Below are 12,942 nucleotides of genomic sequence, written 5' to 3' on the forward strand. Positions count from 1 at the left end.
CTGCCCTGTAAGAATCACACACGTAAGAAAAGACAGGACTTGCTTGGCGAACTTTACCTCTTCATTCTCTGAAAAGGGGGCAGAGGAGAAGGGAGGACCAGCTCCCACCTCCTTATTTTCAGTACCTCCCCCGTCCCTGCCTGCCCCTTCCTCACTTCCCTCAGATACAGAAGACATTTTTATTTTGGTTCCAGAGGAAATTTGAACACGCCATCCCGGTTCCCTCTCACCCTTGGTAACAGAGTGAGACTGAGAAGCATTTCGAGCACAATCTTTTCCTTTGTTTATGTTCAGTGCCATTCTAGCGGCAGCCATCTTGGAGCAGAGCGCTGATGGCTGCTGCCTTGGAATCTAATCCAGTTTGCACATCCTGGTGTAGACACATCGCTGCATACCATCAAGAGCCCTGATGGATTTACAGCCTTATTATGTACAAACTGGGGATCACATTACTTCCCTGCCTTTTGCTTTGAAAATAAATGCTTTGGCTTTGCTTTGACATTTATGTGGCAGCTGGAAACCATTATCCTTTGACAATGCTTTATTCCATTGACAGTATCTCTTAAATACACAGTATACTAGTCATACTCCTCATTCATGTGCTTCCAGTTTAATCCATACCCCAGTGCCTCAGTGACGCCTGCTTCAAGGATAATGTACTGCAGACCGGCTCTCCAGGTATTTTAAATAAGAAGTCTGAAGCCTCAGAGATACGGAGGTTTGAAAAACTGCCAAAGTTAAGACACACGCAACAACTTTCATAACTTCTTTATGGTGGATGGGGTATTATTGTACACTGTGTCATGTGCGGCTCTTCTGAATAACTCCGCAAATATAAATTTATGCACTAGGTATTTTTAATATTGGACTTTGTGACAGCAAACCACCTATCAGAGGCTGAGAAATCATTGCATACTAAAAGCCGGAGTCCATCCTTCTTGTTTCTGTAGCACGGGCTACACTGTCTTTTCTGTGAGTGGTATCATGCTCATGAGGTCCCTGGGGATGTAACTTTCTGAGTGTAGGCACCACTCGAATAGCACAAAAGTAAATCATTAGGAAAAGCAGCACACATGGCCACCTACTGTTTTCTTCTTCAAGAACGGTACCAGAATGCTCAGCACTCGTTTCTACTCCTCACCCGCTCCTGGACAATAAATCCTCCTTTGATCAATAAAATCAGGCACATTTAAAGGCAATTTTACTGGTATTAAAGATTGCTCATACATAATAAATGCACAGAGTTGCTTTGTGGTTGTATTGTTAATTTGAGAATTAATCCACTTTGAGTTGAGGGATGCTTTTTTAAAAAGGTGGTTAGAAGGTCAAGATGGCAGACCTATATAGACATAAGCTCATCAATGCTAATGATGATGCTTTGGATATGACTTTTAACCTAAATGAGTATAAAGTATAAGAAGGAAAGCAATCAGCCATCATTTCTTACTGTCCAGAGTCTCCTGGTAACTCTTTGTCATATGCAGTATTTTTCTTTTCCTCTCTCTGTGGGGTATGTGTGTGTTTGGGTTTCTTTCAAACAACCAGGATCAAACTGTGCACATGTGAAATCTTTACTACTTTAGAGTTCATTTGTACATCTGAGAAGCAGAGCCATTAACACTTTAATGGGAGAGCCTGAGTCTCTCATCTCCATGAAGCTTTCCCCAGCTTTCATTTCATTAACAGTTTTGTACTCCCATGTTCTTTTCTATGTTTTAAAATAAGTTGGTATTTTATTGATATTTTATAAACACCATGTCACCTACTTCCCTTTTTTTTTTTAAATTGAGGTACATTTTACATACAGTAAAATTCACCCTTTCCAGCATTCTGTTTTAAAAGTTTGACACATAGAGTCATGTAACCACCGCCAGGATCGAGACAAGAGCACCATTGTGTCAGCCCCCCCAAATTCCCCTGCACTGCTTTATAATCAACTCTGACTCCCAGCCCCACCCCTGGTCACCACTGTAATTTTGCCTTTTCCTGAATGTTGCATAAGTGAAGTCATGCTTTTACATGTGTTCATGGGCTATTTTTAAAAGCCCCTAATTGTTCCATCTATTTGTAATCTATTTTTATATTTATCATTTGAATGTCACACTTTAAGAAGTTGTTCTTGTGTTGTGTTCAAAGGAACCACATGGATAGCCAATGTTACCTCATGGACTAATGGAACTGTAGATTCTCAGTGTTGGAGGAATCTTCCAGGGACTGAAGTCAAATGTTCATGCAGTGTATCTTCCATTGAGCAATGTAGCACCTTGTAATACAGTTTCTAATTATGAGCTGGAGAAACGGCCCTCCCTTTAGGAGAATCCTCATTTCCAATGGCAGCAGGCTTGCGAAGGACCTGACTGGAAGTGATACAGGCCACTTCCAAGCCAAAGCTTTGAAGGCCATTGCTGATCTGCCATTTTTTCTTCCCTCTGTGATGAAAAAGGCCTATCTCAGGAAGAGGCTGCTTCTTTAGCCTGATCCTAGAATGTACATGGACAGCAAGGCCACTGCTGACTGCAGCCAAAATGTATTATTAAATAAAGACATAAATCTTGGTTGTACCTCACTGAGATTTTGTGCTTGTCTGTTACTATAGCGTGACCTCATGAAAGCTCAAAGAGAACCTGTGTCCTGCGCCTCAGGTGGTTCCATGTTTCTTCATTGGCAATCTGTGTGATTAACTTTTCTTAGCACCTCCAACTTCAACCCGGTACACTCTTCATCCAGATATTGTATGGCTTTGTTGCTCACGTCCTTTGGGTCTCTGTCTCTGTCCCCATCCCTGCCACCCTTCATCCTGTCCATCTTCTTTATCCCCTGCCACGAGCACAGAGATGGCTTCCGAGACTCTCTTCACTTTGTTTACTTATACCCTAAGCTGCGATCATGACCTAATATGCTATGGAAGCTCAGTGTTGAGTAAATAAATAAAATCAGTGAAAAGCAAAAACAAAAATAAATAAGGCTTTCTTGTTAAGCTGGTATGTTTCTATTTACTGTCAGATAATTAAAAGTATGGAATGTGATGTGTCTCCTCTTCAACTTGTCCCATTGTTCCAAATCTCCATCCAAGTTTCTTCCTTTTCTAATAAACAGTGTCTGGACTTTTTTGTTTCTTATATGAAACCTGCTTTGAGTCCTTGGAATTACACTGGCATAATATATAAATGCAAAACTATATAAAAAATACATAGAAAATAAAACGAAAATATCATTGCATAATTACACATCTTTAAGTGTGTTCATCCCTCACGCATTAGCCCTATAATGCCCACTCCTCATGCACATGCAAGGTGTACGTGCCCTCCTTCCTGCCCCTCTGGTCTGATTTCTTGCCACCTCAGACTCTTGACCTTCACTTGAACAACCAACAAAACTGTTCAGAGGACTCTAGACTCCATGTTCCTCATGTCTTCTTCTCCTCTACACTGAATGTCTTTTTACTTCTTTTCACTTAACTCACTCCTACTTTAAAATCCATGTATCCATCCATCAATCCTTGAGCACTTATGAGCCAAGTACTGTTTGAGTTCTTGGACCATATCACCAAACCAAACACAGATGCCTATTGTATGGTTTACATTCTGAGGGGAGGACCAGAAAAACACTACATCTTACAAACACATTGGATGCAGATATCGTCCCTTAGACCATCAGTGCCAAGCATCACGACACAGCTACCACTGTCCGGTGTGGCTGTAGGAAGCATGACCCAAAGTGCTTATAGAGAAAGAATCAAAAATGTCTCAACGATTTCTAGATTTTTAAGGCTCTGTAGAAAGTAATAAGTAATAAGTATGGACAAAGGAAATAAAGGAAAGCAGGTAGGGGGGAACAATAGTATTGAGGGGCTGTGGAGAGACTGATGCTTTCTGGGGAAAGAGTCCTTCAGGCAGAGGAAATGTTCTGTGCAAAGGCCCTTGGGTATGTGTGTGTTTAGAAAACACCAAGGAGGTCAAAGTACCTGCACCCTGAGGCCAACTGAGTTGAAAGAACCGTGAAAGTGAAAAAGCAAAAATAAATTAGACTGAAGATGTATGCCTCGGAAAAAACTGTGGCACCTGGGACTGACTGAAAGTAAAAAGATCGGAAGCATTCTCGGTTTCTGAGAGAACCACATTCCCAAGGAAGCTACAAATCTTTAACTATTGGAAATTTCAAGCAACCGCTTCAGCCCCCAGAGCTTCCATAAGCCACACATGAACTGAGGAAGTGCTCATATAAAGGCATATTTCTCAACTTTCTCTTCAGATGTAGTCAAGAAAGAAAATGGACAGGGAAGAATCTTCCAGGGGTAGAGAGAAGGACCAAGGAGAACCATGGCCAAGCATGCTTCCCAAGGGATGTCCAATGGGGGAACCTATTCCTACCCCCAGGGAAGGGGATCTTCACCATATCTGCCCTGCTAAGACATCAGACTAGCTATGGATAAAGCAATTGTGGCATATTCTTACAATGGAACACTGCTCAGAAATGCAAGAAAGGAAACCCTGACACACACTATGGCATGGTGGAATCTCAAAAACATGAGACTGAGTGAAAAAAGCCAGAAACTAAAGCATACATACTGTAAAAATCCATTTACATGAGGTTCTAGAACCAAAAAAAAAAATAATAATAATAATAATAAAACAAAAACCAACCAACCAAAAAAAAACAAAACCCAATCCATAGTGATAGAAAGCAGGTCAGGGTTGCTTGCCTGGTTGGAAGGACAGGATTAACCACAAAGAGACACAGGGGAACCTTTTGGGGAGAATGAAATGTCTTTTGTGTTGACTGTGGTAGGCGGAGATTGCATGGGTACACACAATTTTCAAGACCCATTGAGCTACATTCCCAAGATCCATGCATTTTATTGTATGTAAATGATGCCTCAATTCAAACAACAAATACCAACAAAACAAACAAAAAGGAACTGTGATGTGAATCATACATGAAATTCCTAAAACCAAAAGCATTCCCACATACTTTACCCTGAACAAGCTTTAATTTGGAGAGTGAGAGAGAACCAGGTCTGGTTTCCTGCCAGTATGAAGGGCAGGAAAACCACCCTTGGTCTTCATTTTTCAACTTGCCTTGAACCTAATTGCTTTTCCATGTTCAGATTACGCATCTCTCTCTAATGTATTTTTGGTCATTAATTTAAATGTTATGCTTGACTGAACTGGAATGCTCACACTTTGATATAAATCTCCTACGTAGCACATTTATATTCTCCATTTATGTTGCCCACAGTGATTAGTGGGTTATCTCTCAGCCTGTGCAATGAGAACAAGTCACTAACTTGAATCATCTGTCCTAGACGTAGACCCACCTCTGCTGTCCCATTAACCCTTCTGCTGCTTGCCACTTGTTTGGGGGTTCTTTTTGACTACATTTTCTGCCTCAATTGAAAAAAAGTAGAAAACACAACCCATTTGCATGAATTCCATCATGGGGACTTTATTCTGCCATATCAAATAATAATTTAGTTCCCACACTAGGACAAATGCAAATTATATTTTTAACCCTGCTATTTGTGTGTCAGAATGGTAAGTAAATGGAAGCCTGACTTTTAACAAAGTTCACAAAGTATGTGATAGAGCTTCCTGAGACATTTTCCTTCTTGAAGCCTCATAGTCAGCATGAGTCTCCTCTCACTGGTGTGGGTTCACTGATAGTCTCCTGAAATTGAATCCCTGTGAGCAGAGGACAGACAAAGGACACAGCGATGGAAGGACTCAGAGTGGTGATGGTGGGAGGTGCTTGGCATGGGGCAGGGCTCTCAAAGGAGAGGGAAGAGAATGCAAAACTGTGTCTATTTCATGCAAGGACATGGAGTGTTGAGGAGTAGATCATTCCTAGGTCTTATCTGAGTTTAGGGCACATCTGGGCTTGAATCCCAGCCAGAACTTCCACAGACTTCCTCTAAATTATTCAGAACCTAGACCCCACCCGTGGCATCTCTGAGTTCAGAGCTGTTCTCCATCTCTGCCCAGGCACATAGGAGGGCCTCCTGATCTGTATGTTAATCTCAGCAGACAGGCCAATACCTAGCCTTCTCCCATGGTGCCCTTCTACTGATGAGGGAGGCCCTAGTGTTTCTCTTCAGCATGTTGTGCATGCTCCATCTCACATATCCTGGCTCCCCCTTCCACCCACATTACACCTGACTGTACAAGAATGCATACTTCCACACAGGGCAGTCAATCTCTAGTCTGGCTAATGACCTACAAGATAGCCTAGAATGCAAAATCTCACCCCATTGGGAATTAGAATGTTGGTGAGTTTGAGCTGTTGATAGACATGGAGATGGGGATGAAGAGAGAGATGCTAGAGATAGCAATGGAGTGTTCCTAAGAGGTACATGGGTTGGGAAGATGCATGTACTCCAAGAAGACAGAATGGAATATGAGTGAACTAAAATTAGGGGCTAGTCAGAAGTCAACCAACACAGTAGAGAAGAGTCACATGGAGGTACAGGGAAGAGTGGAAACAGTTTAGAAGTAGGGGTATAGGCCTGTCTACTCAGAGGGAATGAGACAGTCTGCTACTTGGTGGTTCACTGGATTCTCTGATCCCCAAACTCTAATCCCTATTGTCTTATCTCTAATCTCACTGGGTCCTCTAATCCCCAAACCTCATGTCCTGGGACCCTGAGGCTGGGCCATAAGGTGTTCCTGGGATTCTGCAAGATTTCTATCTCCTAATTCCCAGCCGTTTCCTTACAAGAAAAGCCCTTCTTTGATGGCGTAGGGGTGCTCTTTTTCCTGCCTGGAAGGATCTGAGGAGAAAGGGGAAACAATCCCCAGGCTGTGCAGTTGGATTTCCTACAGGTCTCTTTTTTCAGCAATGCAAGCTTTTGTTGGATAAAATCTCAGAGCAAGGACTTTAATTGTGCTTTAATTGTGTAAGAGAATGCCTCTTGGTCTTGGGGACGTGATTGTCCTAACAGGAGCAATGAGTTAATTCCCAAATAAGTTATTCCTTTCAGTCCTTCTCCTCATTAGAGGCCAGGTTTGGTGAGTTAGAGCTGGAAAGTTAACAAGGGCACTCCTCACAAGCACATGGCTCCCATCACCCTAGGATGCTCAGAATCTGGGCAGACTGCTGGAGATACAGGGGAGTTGCCAAACAGATTTTGGAAAAGGTCCCTAGTCCAGGCTTCCTTAAACTGTTGTGTAAGTAGGAATCTCCTGGGACTCTTTTAAAATGCAGAGTCTGTTCCATGAGCCTGCATTTCTAATAAGCTCCCAGGAGGGGCTGATACCGGCTGGCAGGAAGTACCTCAGAGGAGGAGACAGTGATAGGACCCCTGCTGCCTGAGCAGAGAAAAGCTGCTCAGTGTAACATGATGTCATTAGTGCTCATTAAAATACATGCATGAATCATGGCCTCTGAGGGTCTGAGAGCAATTCCGTGTCACTTGACAGTGAAAGTAAATGAACTGGCTCCCAATCCCTTTAGTAAAGAAAATACTTGAAAAATTATCCCTGAATGCCAAAACACGATGAAACCGATGTCAGCACTTTTCTTTCATAGCAAATTTGTAGCTTTTGAGCTAGAAGCATGGACAGGCTGAAGGGCTGGGCAGGAAGGCTGGAGGAGAGTCAGAGATAATTCCAGCTGGCAGGCTTCTTTCATGAATAAACCTTAACGTTTCACAATGACGAAAGGGGGAACCATCCAGGGCTAAGTGCACAGGTTGGAAACAGGTTCTATTTCAGAGCAGGGGTTTAACACTTAAGTCCCTCCCCCTCACATGGACAGATCACAGCTCTTTTATAAAACCACCCAAGACGGTGTGGTGTTAATTAGTGTTGAGTGGTTTCAAGACTCATAAAAGCCTTGGAGGCTACTGTGCTCCTTGTCTAAGGTGGGCCATGGGGAAGGGCGGAGCATTCTACCCTGTCAATGACACAAATGTGTGTAAGGACTTCCTCTGGGGTATCATAGCCCATGAGCCAGGTTGCCATCCTCAAAAGAGCCTGAGACTGGATTATGTCTAGGATTGGCTCGGTCTCAAAGTCAACCAGGACTCTGGCAGATGGACTTCCAGCCAGCCAGTTACCATCCCTAGAGTCCCACCACCTTCTGTGATATAGCCTGGAAAACCACACAAACCATAGACACTGCCTGTGGATTGCCAAGGACTACAGTAGGTTTCCTAAAGGGGTGAGATGCTGACTGACAAGGTAGCCAATTGCCATTGCCCTTCTGGTGGTGAACATCCATCTTGGGCACTGTGGAGATCTGAGACATTTACCTGATTCTCATTCTTATTGCTCTTGGACTTCTGGCAGAGTGACAAACTCCTTGTTTGCCCAGGACCATCCCGATTTCAACAGTGAAAGTCGCATGTCCCCAGAAAAGCCCAAGTCCCCAGCAAACCAGGATAGTTGGTTATTTCTCAAACTAGTGAGGTCTGGGTGGTCCAGAAATCATGTGGGAACATATGAAAGGAAGAGGAAGGCCCAACAGAACTGCATGGGAATTTATGTGGATCCTAACAGTGACTCGGGAACGGGAATTCATTCACAAGGTTATTAAAGAACAAAGTGTTGGAAGAGAGGCTTGAGTGTTAAGACTGATGAGGAAGGTTTCCTTAGAATAGGCTGCCTTGCAACCAGGAGGTGTTTTATTTTAATGACCTTACTACCTGCCTTCCAGCGTCACTGGGATGACAAAGGGAGACATGTTTCCTTGTGTTTGTGCAATAGACAAGAGCTTGACCATCAACTTCAATCAACGCACTTCTGAAGATGAGACCGTTAAGAAAATCATGTAAGAAGCACCAAGCAGTAAAGAGTCAGAACTCTTATTGAACCAACTCACTCAGGACACAAATCTTAGGATTTCTTTTTTGAAACCAAAAGTGCCCCAAAGAACCAAATTCCAAACTATAAGCACTCCAAAATTTGATATTTAAAGAAAAGAGAAAATCTTGATGGAAGTCCACGTTCCACATTAGTCCACAGTCACTAACTTTGAGCCCTTAAAGTAACCAGGTAATAAAATCCTAAGAACACCAAACTATAATAAAAATACAACAAGCTTGATTTTTTTGGACTCTGACTTTGGCATCTACTTTAACCAAGCAAGATTAATTCATGACCTATGAGCTCTGTGAGCTTATGTTTATTTATAATATTCAATATTCCCATAAGCACAGATGTTGCAAATGGAAGGTTGCATTTTGATAATGCCCATTTCTTCATTAAGATTTCATCATCCACCTGCATTAGAAAGCCTCTCCCTACACTTTGTTACTTCTGCTTTCACCTTGTTTATTCCTGCCTTATTTGCTTAATCTTGGGATCCTGGCTCCCAGGCACTCTCAAATTTTAAACAAGTAAAGTTTGTGCATTAGCGTGTCCTGCGCATGCATGATTTATGAATGGCGGGCTTCTTGGCACAATTTAATGGTACGAGAGAGACTTCGGTTTAAACATTAAAGGGAAAGTCAAGAAGTGGCAACAATAGGAGGGATATTAGAACATACAGTGTGTAAAAAAGTTTGGGTTGAGAATTAACCAGTTCTTCTATGGTTCGTTTCTTAGTCTTTGGACTGATGACATTTGACCAACTACAAAAAGTGCTTTAAGTTGTTACTCTGATAACTTAATCCATTGAACTCACTCTGAAAAAAACAAAAAGCAAGCAAGCAGAAAAATTTCTTTCTAATTGCTAACATTCCTATCAATGGGGAAAACAAACACCTTTGAGCAGCCTCAAACGAATTCATTTTCTCTTTGTTAGGCATCCTAATCCTATCATATTCAGGCCATTTTTCACCATAAAATTCTTCCTTCGACAGAATCTTTTGTAAATCAGTCTATCAATCAGTGTTAGCAAATCTTTCCTAGAAAAGTGAAACCCTTTGTAAAACCAAAAGAAATATCCTTCCAGAGTTAAATGAGTCCAGCTCTTACTAAATGCCCACATAATATAAAGGTCCGATCTACAAGTCTGTTTTTCTCATTATAAAGTAGGATCCCAAATAATACATTTCTGTTTAATAATTAAAACTAAAAATACTTAACAAGAGAACAATAATTAAGAATTCCAAATGCTACCTTGTATTGGAGATGTTCCAATCACTTCTCACATTAACAAATCTTTCTTTGCAGATGGCTACACTGAAGAAGTCACAAAATCATAATCTGGGTCCTCAAATAATAACACAATAATTTTACATCTAAGTTTCTGATGATTTGCAGGACTGACAAAGCTCAGGGCTTGAGCAAGCCAGGAATTCACACACAACTTGAAACTTTGCTTCCTACACAAGCCTTCCATCTCCCTTGATAATGGGGGCAGCTCTGAACCACATTCACCGGCCGAGGGCATGTGAGCACTGCAGAGTACAACGGGCAGCGGATAGAGCCCTACATGGCCCAAGGAGACAATGGGTTACCTTGTAGATTTTGCAATGGTAGAGTCATTATGCCTCCGGCTGCAGCGGCTGCTACCAGCCCTTGGATGTTGGTGAGATTCGCTGTAGGCAACGTGAGGACCAGTCCTTGTTGTCCTCCTAGCTGTCCGGCCATGTTGAAGGGGATGAGGATGGGCTGGTTGAGGGCCGGCGTGCCTCCCGGCATCACGCCAGCGACAGCCGAGGCTAACTGTTGTGCTGTCAGAAGTGGCTGCAAGGAAACAGATAATCCTAGCTCACTTTCCAGTAGAACCAAGACGTGGCCTTTCAGAGCATTTTCTTCTTAGGGTCTAGTTCTAAGCAGGGTCCAAAATTTCCTGAACAAGGAGTAAACACACATGCTCTGTTCCAGAACGAACCAGTAGGAAAAAAAAATTGAAATCACATTTCATTTTCTTGGCAAATTTCATTTGGTTCGGATTTCTTTTGAGGAACTCGAATACATTTAAAAGTAAAACCTTACGTTTATGCATTATTCTTCTAATAAATTTCCGTTTGATCTTAACCTTACAAATTTGAAATTCTTTGCTAATTTGTGCTTTCTTGTTCCAGAAAGAACTCATTGGCATCAGAGGGTTTTGTTTTGGCTCAAAAGTAGCAATAAAATACTATTTTTTATTTATTAAGTTAGCAAAAGTGATGTAAAATAGTTACAACATGCTGGTAGGTCTCTAGTGTCACCATTATGTGGATTTAGGACGCACACACAGTTGTGAGCCTTTTGGAAAGCAATTTGGAAATCTATATCAAGAGCTGCAAAATATTCAGCCCCTCTTGACTCAGAATATACTCTTGGGATGTAGCCCGAAGATACCATTCAAAAAGACAAAAAACAAATGCATAAAAACATGCATTACATTTAAAAATATTTAAATGTTGAAAAATACTTTGTTACAGTACTAAACCCGACAAGATATTACACGGTCTTTAAAGTGGATCATAATGGCCACCTCTTTAGAAAAACAGAAAATGTTTATAATACAACTGGATAATCATTCAACAGTGACAATGAGATCATTAAAATGGTAAAATTGTGTCTGTATACTAACAGTTCTGAAAAAAGCACAGGAAAACAAAAGTGTTGGCATTTGATGTGGATAAGTTGGAAAAGCTTTTGAATATGGCTTTGCTCAGTTCATACAAGATCAGAAACACGGGTTTGTGTCCACCCTTCATCCAATAGCCATTGCTCAAAGTGAAAAGGCGGGGCCGCCAGTGTGCGCTGTGGGCACCAGGCGTATTTGAGCCTGGACATGGGCTCTCCACCGGGATGGCCTAGGCAGTATTCCTGTGCTGAACAAGCCATGTGAATGGAAAGGTCATTGGTCTTACAGTCCTCTATCTGGGACCTTCACTACTCTCTTTTGGGAACCACATGACAGATAATGCCACATCCATTTTTCTTCTGGAGGAACGAAGACAAAACTCTCTTGGAGGGGTGGCAAGTAATTAAATATAGGCATAATACAAAGCCCAGTGAATTATAGACAGGCACTATTCTAATATTGCCATGTGTGTATTAATGCAGTTGCACTACTGGTGAGATACAGAGGGATTAGTAATCTGCCCAGAACCCCATATCTGGTGGGCGTGGGAGGGTGGGGTCATGCCAAGGCAGGCTCCTCCAGAACCCATGGCTCACCCTTTTCTGGCCACGCCCTGTCATGCAAGGAAGTGATTCAGAGGAAGTAGGGCTGCTCTATTTGCAGAAGGAGGGGAGGAGGGCTGAACCCAACCTCTGACTGCTGCCTACAGCCTCCCCTCATGGCTCCTTCTGGTGAGGCCTCTGCAGAAGCCCTGGGACACCAGATGCAGCCTGGTTTTAGACCATTCCAGTCTCCACAGACTAGAGTCTACTAAATTCACAAAAAGTAACTGCCTCTCTTTAGAAAAATAAATAAATAAATAAAGCTGCCCTAAAGCACAAAACCAACATATTTTCCAAGAGTAAATGCAAAAGTGATAAGCTCGTCCTCAGATCACTGATTTCCTATCACTGCCCACAGCAATATCATGATAAGAGGGGATGCAAATGGCTGGTTCTCTCAGACCACGCAGGTCAGAGATTTGGGGGGTTGGTATGTAGTATTCTTTTTAGTTGAATTCTTGGGGTGGATCAGGGCATGCATTCTCCAGCTTGTCAAGCTGCCAACCATGTCTCACTGTCTGGGTCTGTCACACACTTACTGACCCGGAGGCATGACTTTGTCACCCCTGGTATGTTCACACACATGCATGCACATACACACAATGTCACAAGCGTGGAATTTTTAGAAAAGGCATGCCAGGAGATTCCGGCTTCCGGGGGTCCCTGTAGAACCTTCTCTGGGCTTCCATAGACAAGCAGACCCCTCCCCAGCCTTTCTGTCCTTGAGCACCAAGGCATCCATGCTCTGAGATGGACGTTAGGACCTGAGACCACAGGGAGACTTGGTGGCTACTGGAACAAAAGGGAGGACCACCCCAAGCCCTACACGTGGGTTTCCAAATCTTGAAATGGTGAACCCTCAAAGGGCTGAAGGTGA

General features: G+C 42.5%; 1 protein-coding gene across 1 annotated transcript in view; it reads right to left on the reverse strand.

Annotated features, from left to right (window-relative positions):
- Positions 1-12,942, reverse strand: part of POU6F2 (POU class 6 homeobox 2) — a 369,574-nt gene that overhangs the window by 233,150 nt on the left and 123,482 nt on the right. The window contains exon 4 of the mRNA XM_082692653.1: positions 10,400-10,628. Within this exon, the coding sequence (XP_082548779.1) occupies positions 10,400-10,628 (229 nt within the window). The remainder of the gene's footprint in view (positions 1-10,399; positions 10,629-12,942) is intronic.

Source organism: Mustela nivalis (assembly GCF_964662115.1).
Source record: "Mustela nivalis genome assembly, chromosome: 12".
NCBI lineage: Eukaryota > Metazoa > Chordata > Mammalia > Carnivora > Mustelidae > Mustela > Mustela nivalis.